Here is a 19,153-nt window from a genome sequence, read left to right on the forward strand (position 1 = left end):
CACCCCCATTAATATTAAAGCTATCAGCCTAATTTTTTTTCAAGCTAGCCAAGAAAAATTTGGCTATGAACATGCAATTCAAAACTAAGGGGGTGAAGGGGTTTTTAGATTTGTGATTGAAATAGAAAATTAATATTTATCAGAAGTTTTATATCCTTAAGCTCAATAAACCATAGAACGTATTTGTGATGTTGAAGAAATTAACTTTTGGGTTAAAAGATAGAACGTTACAAAGTAACCTTTGTTTTGAATTAATATTTCTATTTCCCCAAATCTGGCATAAATCTCTCATTTAAAAACTGACATGTTTGATTCTCAATAATTAGTTTTAGTGTAAAATTGGGGGCAATTTATTAATTAACTTATTAATAAGGTAATTAATCAATAATTGTTTAGGTCCATTGATTACAGTGGCACATGCTCAGGGCAAGCTCAGCCAAATGGTAAGAGCATTTTTAATTTCTTTTAATTAATTTTGGTGGAATTTATCACACCTAATATTTCCCGTTGTAGGGTGATTTATCGCCCTACAAGAGCATTTTTAATCTCTGTATTGTATCCAAGAGCAAGTATCATCAATACTCAATTTGTTTTTTTTAATGTTTGGAGAGGTAGCTAAACTACCTACTACCGGTTCAAATCCTGAATCACCAATTCTAATTATCATGACTCTTTAACTTTGAACCAGTTTTCAGGATTTGAATGGGAAATAGGTAACTTGTTCATTCCTTCCTGAACTGTTACGGGTTGCTTTAAATTGAGTTGTATTTAAACATTTAAACATGTCTTGGTTTGACAGTTAAAGTTTAGTCTGGATGTATATATAGAAAGAAAATCCTGGGGATAAATAAATTTAAACAAATTCAACATTTTATTTTGAATTTAGAAGGCACTTTAGTCTATATTGACCTTAGAAGAGATGATTTACCCATCTTAAAACGGGCTATACCTATAGTTGGACAACATCTTTATACCTATAGTTGGACAACATCTTTATACCTATAGTTGGACAACATCTTTATACCTATAGTTGGACAACATCTTTATACCTATAGTTGGACATCATCTTTATACCTATAGTTGGACAACATCTTTATACCTATAGTTGGACATCATCTTTATACCTATAGTTGGACAACATCTTTATACCTATAGTTGGACATCATCTTTATACCTATAGTTGGACAACATCTTTATACCTATAGTTGGACAACATCTTTATACCTATAGTTGGACAACATCTTTATACCTATAGTTGGACAACATNTTTTTTTTTAAAAATAATTTTATTTTATCTATAGGGTAGGGAACAGGGCGGAAAAAAAAGTCTGGTCTGTAAAAAGAAATCTAAAATAGCCTATAACTTGTTTGTGACTAAAGCTACAGATCTAAAAATTATATTTTTTAAAAACCCTTGAAAAATGCATGTATAAACATATGCCACACTTTGATATTTGTTTAAAAATATTTATTTCAGTTTTTCTTATCCTTTTTAAGGCATTTTTTCCGCCCTCCCTTCTATAGCACCCAAAATATTAAAGCTATCAGCCTAATTTTTTTTCAAGCTAGCCAAGAAAAATTTGGCTATGAACATGCAATTCAAAACTAAACCTATTCTCTTAGGCCTTTTTCTAGAGGGGGGGGCGCCAAACGCCCCCCACGGGTATACATAGATACAGCCTTGATAGGGTTAAAAGGATCAATCTAGGCATGTTGCAACTAGCTGCAGCTGATAACATGAAGAATTATAATGTTAAAATAATGATTAAGAATAAAGGAACTGAGTATTTTGCCAAACACTCAAATTTTCTTATCCCTATATCTCTGCAACCTGATGGTTAGAATACTTGATTCATATTTTAAATATGTAAGGTCTAAGACATTGGATTGCAAAGATCTAGGAGTTAGAAAAATTCTCAACAACAGAGAATGAAAAGTTTCCTGGAGTAACTACAATGCATATATTTAAAACTCGGTGTTGATGATCCTTCATATCTATAAATATACAAGTTGTAATTTCTGTTTGTCTGTTAGTTTGTCCGATCATAACTCAGAAACCCTTTGACTGAATTGCCATAAATTCCGATTGGGGAACTCGGGACACCCAGGGGAATGTTCTTAGCTTTTTTTTGTGATTCAAAGTTGAGAGTGTCTACTTTAATAGCGAAAATTTAGTTTTCCAGTGAATATCGTCTAAGTGCAGGTAAACGGCAGGAATAACTATAAGTACCCTGTGAAACGCTGGGTTCCCAAGCTAGTCCAGTAATAAAGTAGGTGTTAATTACACTTTTTTAAAATATATTTTGGCCAGGGTTGACACTCTTCAGTTCGAACGAAATAAAAGCTCTCTAAATCAATAATACAATTTTTTTAAATCAATAGAATTAAACAAAACAGAAAAGCGTCTCATTAAAAAAGGGTTGTGAAATGAATAAAAGGAAAAAACTCAGATCATAATATCTTAAAAGAACGCTAAAAGAAATTATTATTCTTTAGGATTTGTTCTGTCATGATGATTCAAGACAAGCTGTTTAAATGAATGACTGGAAAATGGGTTGGGAAACTAAACATATATTCTTTTTCACCTTTTACCAATTTCCTTATGATGTTCTCTATTAAGTCTCTTTTTAGTATCCTTTTATTAGAAATTATTCAATATTTATATTTATTTCTTCATTTTTATTTTCTAAATTAATTGTTTAGTATAATTGACGCATAATTATTTGTTGCTCTCTGTTCTAAATATGATCAAGGAGTTTTAAAAACTAAAAAATGCGCTAAATTTCTAAAGGAAAAACCGGAAAGCGAACCTTTACGGAAACATAATTTAAGAATTCGACTATAGATGTCTCCACTTTTAACACTTTTTTGTACATCATCAATCTCAAATTATTAAAACTGTAATATAAATTTAAATATTAATAATTACAAATTTACTGTAAAGATTTAACATGGTTTGAATCTTGAAAAAAGTATAATTTTCTTGTTTTTCTTCACATATTTTTCATGTTGCTTTAAGTATTAAGTTTGATACTTCATGTTAGTCAGGATGAACTTTATCCAGGATTTGCTCCGCACTTCTTTTAATTTTTGATGGCTTAGATATCATGGCCTATAATATAGAAATAGTTAATTTAGAGTTAAATCTGGAAACTGAACAGAATCATCAAAACTTGTTTTTTATAACCTACAAAATATTAGATCATAAACCTCGATGTTGTTAACTTTTGAATGATATTACAAACTCAGATTATTCGATCTAACAGAATTCATAGTTTGAAATATCTAAGGTCTGCATCATTTGGTTCCAAAGCTATAGTGATCAGAGTTTGTGGCAAAGACTCAAATCCTTTAGTCTTAGCCTTTTAACACAGAGTTGCTTGTAGTAAAGAACATTTCTTGGTAATGGAAATGAGGTTTTGACACAAACTCTAACTGTTTCCCCCCTATATTTTAGCAACCCAATGTTGTAGACCTTTTATATTTTAAACTATGAATTCTGCTAGATCAAATAGTCTAAGTTTGAAATATCGAAGGTTTACGCTTTCTGGCTGCAAAAACTGAATTCCTTTGTATTTCTTCTACTTTTTGCTTGCTTCATGGTTATAATGCTGCAGATACGAAAAATGTGTGTAAGATGCATTATTACATATATATATATATATAACAGAGTTTATCAAAATTGATGTTTTCTCCAATATCTGTTTCACATTTTATAAAGACTGTAATATTCTTGAAAGGTCTCATTCATAGAGAAAGGTTTGTCATCTTTAAGAAAGAAAACTTGTCATCGAAAGACACTCCATTAATAGAGTGACATGGCATTGTCAGATTAGCATGGATACCCTTAAAAACTTTGTCTGATTTAGCATGGATTAAATATCCTTGTTTAAGTTTTGAAAACTGATTATTTTTATCTGTGGTTTCTCTTCAAACATAACTAGTTAATTTCTTGCTTCAGAAACAATAAAGAAATTTACAGAATTAAACTCTGTTAAGGATAGAAAACCATGCTATAATATAATCTACATTATTGGTCAAGATTAATTGGTGTCAAAGGTACTGTTGTGAATTTAACATGTTCCTCTTATTGAATTGAGGGTTACTAAATACTAACGACATTCTTTCTTTCTTTCTTTATAAATTACTAGCTGTGTGTTTATAAACCAAGATAATATATAGAGTACATTGAAATAGCTAGGTAATAATATTTTATGCACATCTTTACTTTCTTTATATATTACTAGCTGTGTGTTTATAAACCAAGATAATATATAGAGTACATTGAAATAGCTAGGTAATAACATTTTAATACTTTCTTTATATATTACTAGCTGTGTGTTTATAAACCAAGATAGCTAGGTAATAAGTAACTGTGAAGAGGAAATAGAGTTTGCTAACATTTTATGTAACACTAGCTGGAGTGTGCAGTGTTGCCCAGATGAATAGTATTTTCATCATCATAGCTAATCCCGCCGTTTACCCGAGCTTCGTATCAAATCATGCGACTGAATCAAGGATGAAGGGTGTCCTAGTTTTTTCATTTTTTTAAGCATCTAATCTAATCAGTACATGCAGGGTTCTGTCACATGAACGATATGGATTCAGAACCAATAGAAATTGCATAGGCAATAATATCTATCTAATTATCTATCTCATGATCCATTTAGAGATGAATCCTAAAATCAGTGCCAAACAGTAAATGGAAATGTGTACTTCTAATGTAACAAGCTTGTCCTTGGTTTGACCTTTACCAGGCACTCTTTATACTTTTTTGTGGTCATAGAAAAAAATATATTAAAGATTTAAAGGACTACTGTCTACCTTCAGATTGGAAATGTATTTGCCAAAACTGTAATAAAAAGAAGTAAAAACTGAAAACTTGTTCAGGAGAAGGAGAAAAATCCCCATTTCTTGGAGAACCAAGATCAAGCTTACCCTTGGGGAAACCTGGTTCCCTGGTGGAGGGAAATAAACCTCCTCCTGCACAGAATGAGGTTAGTCCACTGGAAATACAGAGCTTGATTAGTTTTTTCACCAAAATATAAAAGAATCATGTCAACAATATTTATTGAAATGTATTCAATTGAATATAACTTTTTATCTTTGTTATTTTAAAAAGTGTTTTGTGAACTCTTTTTTTAAAATGAAGCCACATAGGTTTTTTTTTTTTATTTTTATTCAACTACAAAGCAAGAGATAATACAAATAAAAAANTGGGCTAGTGTGCATTATTAGACCAGTCACTCCTTTTATTGGTTCTGATCATGGAACAATCGGGCAAATGATAAATGATGATTGACATGGTGCCATCTTAGTGCCTATCAATGCAGTACCACTTTACCAAAGCCAGGTGGCCAAAGCTAATCATTCTTTTCTTTGGAATTCATTAATGTCACATGTCATAACATTGCCAAGATAGTTAATATGGTATCACAAAAAGACACACAAACAAATGAAAATTCGATACAGTACAAGGAAGATCTGTCCAGACTTGACGTCACTGATTAATACTATTGGTGGAGAAATCCCACTCCTGAAAGAAATGCAAATCACAATGATGGGTATACTCGCCTACAACAGACCTTAACTCAAGACAATTCCAGGACCCATGTTCTATCCTCTATGTCCTGTAGAGTTATGACGTAGGCAACATACAGAAACTAGAATAACTGGAATTGTATGACTACCTTGCTCTATTTCAGGACCCATGAACAGTACCATTCAAAGCTTTGACTGATCAAGGATGACAGACTTAACCTAACATATACTTGAAATTGGTGATTACCAAAAGTGATCGTTTCGTTTTCAGATTATTTTTCATCATAAACTAAAAAAAGGAATGTCAAAACTGCCAATCCCTAGTCATAACAGTGCCATTCAAACCTTTGAATGATCAGGGATGACATACTTAACCTAACCTGATGATTACTTTGTCGGCAAGCTGATTTATGTTTTAAAAATTGAAATTTTTACTTTTTCAAAATCAAAGATAAAAAATATATACAGCAACTTCCCAAATGTACATTTAAGATAAGGTTAGCCTTTTAAGGCTCAGTGCCTCTGGCTGCAATGGTGGAGGAGCCCTGTGGCAAATATATGGGCAAGGGGTCGAGTGCTGGGATGTTGCCATTTGGGAAATTGCCCTTTGAAAGGCAGCTTACTGTCTTATTTACAGGGTCGGCTTGAGCTGCCTGTAGAGGACAGATTGAAGACGGTTAGTCTGGAGCGGATGGATAGATTACACTTAGAAATGAACCCACCAAGGGACAGGTAAAATTGCATTAAGATAAAATAATAAATTTAATAATAAATTTACTATCCATCTGTAAACATTCATTTAACCTCATATTTAAAGAGTGTTATGGCTGATTCAAAACATGACCCTAAAAGCCTTAATTTAAGTAATAATTTGACTAATATCCTTGCATTTCTAGCTTTTTTATAGCTTGATCCATGTTTAATTCCACGATTTTTAGCTTTTAAGGGTACTGTTGTGAAACAGACATGACATTCCCTTTATATCTAGGTGGAACCTGCTGTATCTAACTGTAGTTCTTCATGGTATTGGTACTCTGATTCCCTGGAATATATTCATCAATGCTAAAACAGTAAGCAACAGTGAAATAACCGCAAAAATTTGCATTTATACTTCTCAAGAGACTGGAACTTTTGAATCAGAACATTTAGATTGCTAATTCCTTGAGAAAAAAACACTATCTTGTATAGTCTGACAGATAAAGTTATTTAGTTTGAATATCATTTGCTAAAATAGAGCTTTTTTAAAAGTTTGTGAAAGCTTATTTTATGCTTGTTTTTTAATCCATTTTCAATAGAAATTTTTAGCAAAAATTAGGCGCCGCTCAAATTTTAAGTGTATTAAGTTTAAGTATAGACTAAGTTTGTTCTCTTTACGCAAGCATTTTATTCATATGGTAAAAAATTTAAGTTTGGAAAAATAAAAAAAGCAAACTGAGTAAAATAGAAAAGTTTAATGTTCTGATTCTTCTTATGTTTGTGCAGAAATTTTGCTTCATAGAAAAGAAAAAAAAAGAGCATAACATTTTTAAATAAAAAAAACTTTTCATGACTTTTACGAAATTTGTGTTCTTTTTTTTATAAAAAGGTAGTTTATGGGTTACCACAACAAACAGCATAAAAATTATTTTTAATTTAAATTATCAGAATTTTGTGTTAAAATAACATTAAGGACATTAGAGGAAAAAAGTTATTTTGTATTAAAGGAGTCAAGTGTAAGCATAATTTCAAATGGCCCATCATGCAAAGTTGCTCAAATCCAATTTACAACAGTATAAAATTTAAAATTATTGATATATTATCTTTATTTGTTCAGACAAAGCTTTTAACAGAACAGTACTTAAATACTAAATATGCTATTATACTAATTAGATAGATAGATTTATAGCAACAAATCTTTTAAAACTGTTATTTAAACTTGTAAATAGTTATAGCAAAATTTAAAATAGTTAAAACATATTTATTGTTTTATTTTAGCACAAACAAAACCGTGGTGACTGGGTTTTTCTACTTCAAGATGTAAGTAATAGGATTTGAAATAGTTAGTTGTGTCTGGTTTGAAATGCACAATGTGAATTGCACATTATACATTGCACAATGTACATTGCACATTGTACATTTCACAATGTATCATTTACTCTCAGAAAAATTAGAACCAATGGAAATTTGAACCCCTGAGCAATTTAATTATAAACCGTAGGGCGTACATAGATTTCACAATTTGCACACTGTGCTATGTACATTATACATGTTGATTTTATACTGCAGAAAAGCATATTTTTTTTCAATCAAGTCTTAGATTTGAATAGTATTATAGATTATTGCATAAATTATGATGATATTCATCAATATCATTTGAGGGGTGCATATTTTCTTTTCGAATCACCCCATATTTTTTCTTGATAGTGATGTTTTCCAATTAAGCATACTCCAGTTAAAAATCGCAAACTTTTAGGTGTATTTTCACAGCCCCTATTAATGATGTTTAAGTTTCATAATCTGAAAAAACTGTTGCTAATTTTAGATTCTTAAACATGTTTCTTTAATACCGCCTAGGATCAAGAAACAAATTTTTTGCATTTAACTCCTAAATTAGATTAATATTCTATCAATATTGTTTAAGGGGTACATATTTTCTTTATAAATTACCCCATCCTCTCTTGACACTTCTTACTTTTTTCCAGAATTTAAAAAAAATTGCATTTTTTTATTTTGATACTAGGTCTCTTTTTCCATCTTAGATCAAAGGAAATTATTTTATTTTTCTCCTTAATTATGAAAATATCTTTTCCATTTAAGGGGTCAACATCTTCTTCTGAAATCACCCAACATCCTTTCTTATACTGATTACTTAATTTGCAACTTTAAATTCTTGAAAATAAGAATAATTTTTATGGAGACGAGGGGGGGGATATATCTTGTTATAATACACTCTTGTAAGAGGCTATGGATTGGTATATAGCAGCTAAATGATTTATTACCCTCCCGGAAGAAAAGCTTAACGCAATAATGTTGTATGAACGTTAAGCACAATATTAGCATTAGGGGAACAAAAAGTTACAACAAGGGGCAGAAAAGGGGGAACGGAGGCTGGGAGGTATAGTTCAATTCAACAATCTTAGAAATTCAAATTATGTAAGCATTAATAGGATAGTAAATCTTTGGCTGGTACTTCATTGAATAATAAGTTTTTTTTATATAGTTATTGGTACATTGATGAAAACATTTCTGAATTTTTTTTTAGTGTCTTTTTTATTTTTCTACTTAAAGAAAAACAGATAAAGATGATATAGAATACAGATCACTAGGCCCTAATATCTAAGTTTAAAAAATTGTACTGCAGATTTTTTTATTTACATTCCAGCCAAAAACTTAAATTACATTTTTTTAATCAAAGAAAGGCTGGGTCAAAAAAAAACAATAAAGTTCAAGATCTAATATAATTCTATTATGGCATGACCTCCTTTCTGAAGGCATGTCCAGTCTCTTAAACTATTGTAAAATCCCTGAATATTTCAGTACTTTGTGAACTACAAGCTTGGTGTGGAGTACAATCAAGATACAGCCTACACATCATACTTCCTACAGTATATTGCTCTAGGGATTATTTCAGTTTAACAAATATTGAAAAGTTAATGTACATTTGTAATATACACTTCTAATGTGCATCACCTGTGTTTCAACTCTTTGGCAGCCTCTAATCCAATCAGGGTTTACTGACACGCTTGGTGTGTCTGGTACAGTCTTATCCAATCAGTGTTCACTGATGTGCTTGGTGTGTCTGGTAGCGTCTAATCCAATCAGTGTTCACTGACAAGCTTGGTGTGTCTGGTATTGTCTTATCCAATCAGTGTTCACTGACGTGCTTGGTGTGTCTGGTATTGTCTTATCCAATCAGTGTTCACTGACCTGCTTGGTGTGTCTGGTAGCGTCTTATCCAATCAATGTTCACTGACATGCTAGGTGTGTCTGGTAGCGTCTAATCCAATCAAGGTTCACTGACCTTCTTGGTGTGTCTGGTATTGTCTGATCAAATCAGGGTTTACTGACTCCCTTGGTGTGTCTGGTAGTGTCTTATCATAGTTCACTGACACGCTTGGTGTGTCTGGTAGCGTCTAATCAGGGTTCACTGACACACTTGGTGTGTCTGGTAGCGTCAAATCAAATCAGGGTTTACTGAAGCACTTGGTGTGTCTGGTAGCGTCTTATCCAATCAATGTTCACTGACATGCTAGGTGTGTCTGGTAGCGTTTAGTCCAATGAAGGTTCACTGACCTTCTTGGTGTGTCTGGTATTGTCTGATCAAATCAGGGTTTACTGACTCCCTTGGTGTGTCTAGTAGTGTCTAATCCAATTAGTGTTCACTGACCTGCTTGGTGTTTTGTAGTGTCTAATCAAATCAAGGTTCACTGACATGCTTGGTGTGTCTGGTAGCGTCTAATCAAATCAAGGTTCACTGACATGCTTGGTGTGTCTGGTATAGCATCTAATCAAATCAAGAATCACTGACATGCTTGGTGTGTCTGGTAATTACACTAATCCAATCAGGATTCACTGATGTGCTTGTTGACTATTCTGAATTAAAAGAGATTGTAACAGCTGTAGGGTCCATCTATTTATATATTTAAATCTCACAATCCAATAGAAATTGACATGTAAATTCTTTACTTTCTCTAAAAATAGTTGACAGGGTGATTGGAACAGAATAGGGTTATTAAGGATTATAGTTTTAAAGATGACTTTAAGGAGTTTTATCCATCCTTTTTATTCCATTTATAGTTCCCTACAGCTGTAAATACTATTTTCACTTTAAATAGGTAACTCGATCCTCTCTTTTAGGTTTTTATTTCCTTTATTTTGTTATATTCAAAAAGTTTTAGATCGTTATTTATGTCTTTTTTCTTGTGGATTAAGAGCTGAGTTTACTTAAAATTATCTGATGGATGGTGGGGGTAGGAGCAGGGGGAGGGGTTTAGTTATTTCTGGTATTTTACTAAAATGGGGTTCACTTAGATCAAAAGAGCAAACTAAAGATTAAAGTCAATATATTGGAAATACAATGAGACTTATAAAACTGTGGAATAGGAAGATAACCCCACCAACAAAGGATGAGACTATACATAAATGATGGTTATGTGAAAATGTTTTAAGGTTTCCTGCAGATATTTATTTTATCATTCAAAACATATCAAGAAAAAATGTTGGCTCCAAAATTAAAGAGTTTAGTTTGTTATTAAATTTTTATTCTTCGTTAGTAGCCCGTTTCTTTATATCTCTCATAGTCATACCCGACAAACCAAATTTCATTTCTAGAATGTTACAGAAACGTTATGTAAGGTAACGGTACGTTATGGTTTCGTTTTCCTGATACGTAAATGCTATGTAAAACGAACCACTTTTTAAGTTACTGAAACGTTTCCCAGTTTAGTTTCCTAGAAACGTTTTAAGATCGTAAAATATTCGAACTATTAACGTTTTAGTTACGTAAAGCATTAACCCTATTCCTGCTGGGGGGGGTCAAATTGACCCCCCCCTGTAGTTTTTTTTACATAACTCAAAAAGTATTGGTCTGAGGCTGTTGAAATTTTCTGACTTTTCCTACAGACCCAAAACCCTCCCTTTAGGCCTAAAACTGGGCTTTAATACATTAATAAAAAACCTTTCAAATTTTGTTTAAAAATGTTCAAATGCAAAAATAAATCTGAAGAAAAAAATCTGATATACATATATACTTAGTACTTACCTTAATATTCTATATAGAACACTAAATATATCTTACAAATATAGAGAACACTATATCCTTATCCTAAATCTATAGAGAACAGTATATACTTACCATGCCTTTGTTGCTCATATTTAAGAGAACACATACATACAGTGTAATGTTATGTTATGTACTGTAGAAAAGAATAAGATTAAAAATATACAGTAAATAAAAAATCATTGAAAATACTCCACTATTAAAAACATCCAGTATCATGGATAACTATCATTTCATATTAAAGGAATTGAGTCTTTGCCACAAACTCTAATTTTCTAATCACTATATCATTGGAACCAAATGTTGTAGACCTTAGATATTTTCAAACTATGAATTCTTTTAAATCAAATAATCTGAGTTTGAAATATCAAAGGTTTACAAGATCGGGTTCAAAAATAAACAGCAAATATAAAAAAAATCACAAAATACTAATACTAAACATTCAAAACTAAACAAACAGATTAAAGTCTGAACTAAACAAACTGAATAAAGTCTAAACTAAACAAACAGATTAAAGTCCAAACTAAACAAACAGATTAAAGTCTGAACTAAACAAACAGAATAAAGTCTGAACTATGACAAACAGATTAAAGTCCAAACTATTTTTTAATGATGTATAAAAGATAATATTCACAGTTATTGAGGAAAAGGATAAAAATATAAACAGTAAATATAAAAAAATCCGTAAATACTAATACCAAACATATTTTAACATAAACATGGGTAAATACTCACATAGAGAAAACAAAAGGTTAAAAATCTTTCATAAACTGAATTAACGTAGCTGCTCATCTCCCCAATCTTATCTTCAACTGGCTCAATGTATTCTTTCATTTCGGGTAAGTTTTTCAAAAAGTTTTCTTCCAACTTTTTGAAAAAGTCCTTTTAATTAAACAAGGCGACACAAAATTTGCTTAGATGGAAAGTTTAAATGAAAGTTGAAATTCGAAATAAATTTTCTGTTAGTTAGAAAATGTCCAGCAAAGATTTGTCTGCAGATTTAATGTTGGAAAAGGAGACCAGATAATGGCTGAATTTCTATCAATGGTTGATTATTAACTATGGTTGATTGCTAACAATTGTTGACTGTTGATGATAATTCGTTTACACTAAAATCGTATTAGATAGTTTCAACTGTGTGTGTGTGTGTGTGTGAGGGGGGGGCGAGGGGAGTTTAAAATATTAAATTTTTACGTCAACTGAACTTTGAATTGAGATTTCGGTTATTTAGCGGAAATGAAATGATGAAGCCCAGGTATTGGAAAACTACATGTTCAACCTCAGATCTACACAAAATTCATTTTAGTAGAAATTCTATTTAAAGTCTAAGATATTGATAAAAAATATTGAATTTTAGAATATTTCTTTAAATATTTGGAAAACGTTTGAGATGATACAAAATATAAATATTTAGATATTTGGGTACTTGGATATTTAGATATATTAGAATTTTTGTATTTAGATATTTAAAATATATAAACTAAATAACCTATCCGTCTCGCAGTCGCAGACAAGGCTGCAACTGAAATATTTGATATGTGTGAATATATATATTTAAATGTTTAAATATTTAGAGATTTGTATATTTTCATATTTAGATATTTGGATTTTTAAATATTTAGATATTTAGATATTTGGATATTTAGACCTTTGGGTATATCGATATCTAGAAATTTCAATTTTTAAATATATAGATATTTGGATATTTGGATAGTTGAATATATAAATATCTAGATAAGTGAATATGTTGATATTCGGAACTTTTTCAATTTAAACTAGAGGATAGAGGTTTGGCTACAGCTGTGAAAGCTTAGTGTCCAAGATGATGCATTTCTGCCTTTTAAACTTAATTTGCAGGGTGGGGGGGGGATGATGTATACATAATCTTAGTTCATGGGGTCCATAAATTGTATTTCTTGAATAGAGGAACATAATATATTTTAAGGATATCTGTAGAAAATAGTGAATTTCAATAAAAAAAGGTTTCACATTCAGATTTAAGGCATGGTTCAAATCATAGATTAATAACAATACAGATAGAACACTAGATTTCGTATTTTAAAGATTTGGTTATGTCTTGTAATTCAATGCGGCTTGCGCGTAATTCATGTGTTTATCTATATTTTTATTAATCTATGGTTCAAGGGCGGGAACCTCCCGCACACCATGAGCCTCTGCTATGCAGGCACAAGCCTCCAAGATTTGTTAGGCAGACTGAGCCTCCGCCATGCACTAAGAGCATAAAAAGTTTATCAAAGATCAGAAGTATTAATCAATTATTATAAACAGTGACTAACTATGACTAGTAAAGTAGTTTTAAAAAATTGAAACATTTTTTACGCAAAGAGGAAAATATTTAGAGAAAATTCTCAGAGTAATTTTATTTGATATTTTATAATCTTTGCTTTAAGTGATAACTTTTTTTTAAACTTTTAATAGATTACGATAATCAAAAATTGGACATTGACAAATAATCTGAAACTAAACATTAATCTATCTATCATTAATCTATAAGTAAGATTCTTGTGCCACTATGATGAAAACAATCTAAAAAGTTATACATTACATTAAAAAACCAAGAGTTATAAGAGTAAAGTGGAGGCTCATTTACTGCATAACTGAGGCGCTTACTGCATGGTGGAGGCTCGGTCTGCCAAGCAAATCTGGGAGGCTTGTGCCTGCATGGCGTAGGCTCATGGCGTCTGGGCCAGGTTCCCACCCTCATAGTTGAATTGGAAACATTTCTTGAACAAGCCAAAGATATATCGATGAAGAAATTGTGAATAAAATGAACAAGATGGACCGTAAAATGAACAAGATGGGCAGTAAATTGAACAAGCTGGACCGTAAAATGAACAAGATGGACTGTAAAATGAACAAGATGAACAGTAAAATGAACTCAAATCTTCTATTACCCTATTCTACAATATTAAGCAGACAATGCTATAAACTCTTCAATTGTGGATATCACGATCAATGCTTGACAATTTGTTAATCTTCAGATTAATTTAATCTTTATTTTATATACACACTGTAATTTTACCCTGAAGGGATAACTGAAATGAAGAGCATTGAACGTATATCTCAATATCTACTGTGGATAATTTTAATGTGTGTATCTGTATAAGACACTATACAATTCCTCCCCCCGGCCGAAGGTCACTTCAACCTCTAACTGGGTACAATTATCATAGGGAACAGTACAAGAGTTCCCAGCTCAGATCATTTTGAATTTTTTTTTTGAATAAATTTTATTGTTGTAGTGGATGTATAACCCCACGAATAGTCTGGTCTCTCCTTACTGAGATCCTCGTCATGATTGTGACCATTGTCCTGGCAATGCTGGACACTACCCAGTACCCCGACACATTCTTCTATATCAGGTAGATTCTAGTGAAGATAATCTATAATCTATAAATATATATACAGGGATGGATCATTTTTGCTTTTAGAAAAATGATCATTTTGTTTTGAAAACGACAAAGAAAAAACGAAATACAAAACGATCATTTTTATAAACAATAGTTTTTTTCTTTAAAATCAAAAAAGATAGTTTTTAAAAAATCTATTGTTATCAAAGACAATCATTTTCGTTTTTTTAAAATGGTTGTTTTTAAAAACGATCATTTTTAATAATGATCTTTTTGATAACGACTCATCGTTTCCAACCGATAATGACAAACCTTCCTTAAAGACCATTAACGACCTTTAAAAGAGAAAATACATTTGTTGGTCGGAAAATCTAAAGTCAGTAAATATTCAGGTTATTTGTTCCGATAACAAAACATATAAGACAACATTCATAACCTTATCTTTCTAAAAAAATTGAAATTAATTGACTTAAAACTCATGATTCATTAACAAATTTTTGTTGTACGATCATTTTCAAAAACAATTATTTTTCGTTTTTTAAAGAAATCTATCTTTTTTAAAAAACAATTGTTTTCAAAACGATAGTTTCCGATTTTTGAAAATTCAAAATAAGTGGTTTATTTTCAAAAATGATAGTTTTTTTTCAAAAACGAAACAATCATCCTTCACAAAAATTTAAAAAAAAAAACTATTGTTTTTTTTGATCGTTTTAAAAACAAATAACAACCCTTTATAAAGATACACATTACTTGTCTGTAGAGATCATATAGTAGAGATTCATGCAAGAGTTAAAGGTATTCATGTACAATATTTAAGTTTAAACTACGTAATTTGGTTAATAGGAAAATTATTCTGGTTGAGGTTAAAGTTATTCTAGCAGACGTTGAAGATATTCAAGTTTCAAGCTTTAAGATATAAGGGATTCTGATAAGTATCAAAGGGTTCTAGATTGGGTTGTGCAGCCTTATACAAACGTATGCGAATGTTGTGCTATGAGTCTATGGACTTTGCATCTATGCTATGCATGCATCCTATGTTATACATAAACATATAAAGCTCATGAATATAAGACATTAATGATATGAATATGTATTTAAAACTATGCAACTATGCATGCCTATTCATTTAAAGAAGGGTATTATTATTCCTATGGTCGCATATTAGACCTCTAATGTAAAGGTATACTAGTAGAGTTTATAAGTATTCTAGTAGGGTTTGGATAGGAGGTTTGTTAGGGGTTTAAGGTATTCTAGTAGGGTTCTGAGTTCTGTTAGACGTAAAAGGAGTTTTGGTGGATGAAATTCTTGTAAGGTTTAAAGGAGTTATTGTAGTTTACAAAATGTGTTCTGGAAGGATTTTTTTGATTATTTGGAAGTAAAAGAAAATATGCATAAGCCCTTTGAATTGACTTGTTATATATTATGCTATCTTGTTAGCAGTATAATTTCCATTCTAAACTCTATGTTGTAACTATTTCAAAGCTGTTGAAGTGTTTGAGAGAAAGAATTATATATTCTTCTTGAAGGCTGAAACTAATGATTAAAGTTTAAAGTATTCCTAACTAAGACTGGGCAACATTTTGTTTTCAAAATTAACAGGCCCTATAAGACTTTCTTTCATGAACTGATCAGCGGCTAACGGTGAAGGCAGAATTAACAGGAATATTGCATAGTTAAAACATCCATATGGTAATATGGAAATGGATTAACTGTTAACCATTATGTAAACTGAAAATTCAATTAGTATGTCGAAAAAATTACCTTCCTGGAACAGTAAAGGGGAATCCGTATTTTATACTGCAGCACCCAACCTTCAATGATTAGATTTCACCAGTATGAACATATACTTGATACTTGAAATTATAAAAAATTGCTAAGAAATAACTCTATTTAACAAAGTAAAAAATGGGTTGACAATATTATTCACAACTACATTACAGGGAAGTTAAGGGTATGTTACTTTACCAAGGGTTCCTACGACCAATTTTGCCTACAAAGCATCCAAAGAACAGGGAGGGATGCAATGTCTGCAAAATTGATTGAAAGAACCCAGGGCTACTTCACGTCAATCTATTCCTCACTAACCTTGGTTCAAGGGCTGTAAAGTTAACAAAAAAAGTCTTATAAGTGCCCAGCTCTTTTCCCAACTAGGCAGTAGGCATAGATCCTTAATTAAATTTAAAAATTACAGCAAAAACTTGCTCATAATGTCCTTGCAGTGTTGTAATTAAATTTCTTTCCCCAACCATAGTATTTAATTTCTTTCTTCTACTTCATCAGAAAAATAACACACAAATATATTCTATACTTAAAATTTAGATCTAGAGGTATACAATTCATTAAATATAAGCTGTAAACAGCAATTTGTGTGAAAGTTCAGTATTAGGTCTAAACTGTACCCACAACCCAGAACTGATGTACTGTATCAAAACATTTTTCACAGCTCTCTTAAATAAATGTTCAAGAATGTGCTAGAATTAATTCCGCCCCATGATTGGCTATATTTAAATAGTTCATTAAAAGTAGATACTTTTTACTGTAACAGTTTTTTTTAACTCATACATCTATCCTGTAGTAAAAAATTACCGTATGTAGTTTAAAATGAGTTGGCTATTATGTTACCAATAAATTTACTAAAACTAAAAAACTGCTCCCTAAATCTGTGCTCTGATTAAAAAAAAACTGAAACCCTATCTCCGGAGAAATCCTTCTTTTTTTGTCGGCAAAGTTAACATCATCATGATTGATTGCCGGATTATTAAAAGGATGGAGTTGAAAAAAAAGTTTTGAATTTCTTCTTGAATTTCCACTTTCAGGAGAATGCTCAAGCAGTGCAAAAAATAAAAAATTATCAATACTCTTTAAGAAAATATTTGAAGTGAATATAAGTGAAATATTTCATATCCATAACAAAATATTATTTTCTTATTTAAATTCTAAATTAATTAACTTTTTTAGCCTTTTGTCTGTTGTGGTGCTAAATATGGCTGGTGGTGTTTACCAGAACACAGTGTTTGGATTGGCGGCTAAACTACCTCCCAGATACACTGGAGCTGTGGTGCTAGGTTCGGTAAGTAAGCAAAATCAGGGTGCTTTTTTGGTCAGTAGACAGGGGCATAGGATCTGGGTTTAATAATTGTGTACTGTAGCAGTGGTGCTTGGTGTTATGAGCAGAGATGGGCATTTGAGCTGTGGGTTTAATTAGAATATAGAAGCAGTGGTGCTAGATTTGTTAAGTATACCAAAGCAGTCTTGGTAGAATCTGTAAGTTTACTGCAGCAATGGATTTAGGTAGGTTCGGGGTAAGTTTACTGGAGACCAGTATAACTAGGTTTGGTAATCGTACCAGTAAAGTGGTGCTCAGATAGATAAGTAAAGAGGTGCATTGGAGGTAGGTTTGTTAAGTATAAAGGAGAAGTGTAGGTAGGTTTGGTGAGTATGCTGTAGCAGTGGATAATGTTGGTAATTGTTAAGTTTTATATAAGATACATCCATGAAAATATCAAATAAAAGCTTCATAATTGAATAAAATGAATAGAACTGAAACAGATTTATATATAAGAGGTCTACAGGAAAACAGATAAATTGTTTTAGAGTTAGGGTTACCATGCAAATCAAACCAATTCTAAATATTAGTTATTTCCTAGTCCAACTTTACACAAGATCTTAAACTTTCAATAAGGATTAAATATTTTATTGGCATTTATTATACACTTTCTTCCACAGAAACTTATATTAGTTCCTGTTTCCTGAAACCAGCAATATAGTTAAAATATGATAGTAAAAAGACAATTAAAAATAAATCATTTTTTGTGTTTTTTCTAGTTAAGAAAATTACTAATTGTTCATGAGAATGAAGTAAACAACTGCTTAATCAGTCTCCTTGTTAATCTTGTTTTTCTTCTAGAATATCAGCGGCACAATCGTCGCCTTGATTAATGTCGTCTCCATCTGGATATCCCCCAGGCATACTTACAGTCAATATGTGCTCATCATGTGCTCATAATTTCTTGACACTGACAATTTTTAATGAGTCCTCAGCAGGAATTTTCAACTGCAATTCAACCTGGTGTTACGGATAATGGGTGAGCGTTTAACAAAATCAATCCAAATTGGTTTATTTTGCACTTAAAAGACAAGTTAAGTGGAGCTACTTATGTATTTTTCACCTTTGTTAGTTTCTCCCATTGACTTAATCCTTTATCCAAGTTGAGTAATGATGAAGTTGATATCCTCCTTGAAAGTAGCTTGATTCTGTCAGTATCATATCTTTTTCCTTGTTGTATAAATCTGTAAGTAATTTTACAACAATATGTCATATTCTTTGTTTATGCTTAGACAATGGTTTATAAGGTTCTATTGTGAATCTGAAACGTTGATAGATAAAGAAATTTTATAAATGTCTCCCATTTCCTCAAAATATAAAAATATTTTAGCTTAAAATAAAGCCGTTGAAATGTATTTTCTGATCTTTTTATCAAAA

At 31.3% G+C, this 19,153-nt stretch overlaps 1 protein-coding gene across 1 annotated transcript in view; it reads left to right on the top strand.

Moving 5' to 3' along the window:
- LOC111706751 (equilibrative nucleoside transporter 1) overlaps nucleotides 1–19,153 on the top strand; it is a 51,149-nt gene that overhangs the window by 22,119 nt on the left and 9,877 nt on the right. Inside the window, exons 17-27 of the mRNA XM_023479676.1 lie at nucleotides 45–100; nucleotides 397–443; nucleotides 4,891–4,997; nucleotides 6,179–6,273; nucleotides 6,530–6,611; nucleotides 7,516–7,557; nucleotides 9,058–9,139; nucleotides 12,084–12,138; nucleotides 14,563–14,682; nucleotides 17,629–17,740; nucleotides 18,578–18,636. Of these exons, the coding sequence (XP_023335444.1) occupies nucleotides 45–100; nucleotides 397–443; nucleotides 4,891–4,997; nucleotides 6,179–6,273; nucleotides 6,530–6,611; nucleotides 7,516–7,557; nucleotides 9,058–9,139; nucleotides 12,084–12,138; nucleotides 14,563–14,682; nucleotides 17,629–17,740; nucleotides 18,578–18,636 (857 nt within the window). The remainder of the gene's footprint in view (nucleotides 1–44; nucleotides 101–396; nucleotides 444–4,890; nucleotides 4,998–6,178; nucleotides 6,274–6,529; nucleotides 6,612–7,515; nucleotides 7,558–9,057; nucleotides 9,140–12,083; nucleotides 12,139–14,562; nucleotides 14,683–17,628; nucleotides 17,741–18,577; nucleotides 18,637–19,153) is intronic.

This window comes from Eurytemora carolleeae, unplaced genomic scaffold (genome assembly GCF_000591075.1).
Source record: "Eurytemora carolleeae unplaced genomic scaffold, Eaff_2.0 scaffold716, whole genome shotgun sequence".
NCBI lineage: Eukaryota > Metazoa > Arthropoda > Copepoda > Calanoida > Temoridae > Eurytemora > Eurytemora carolleeae.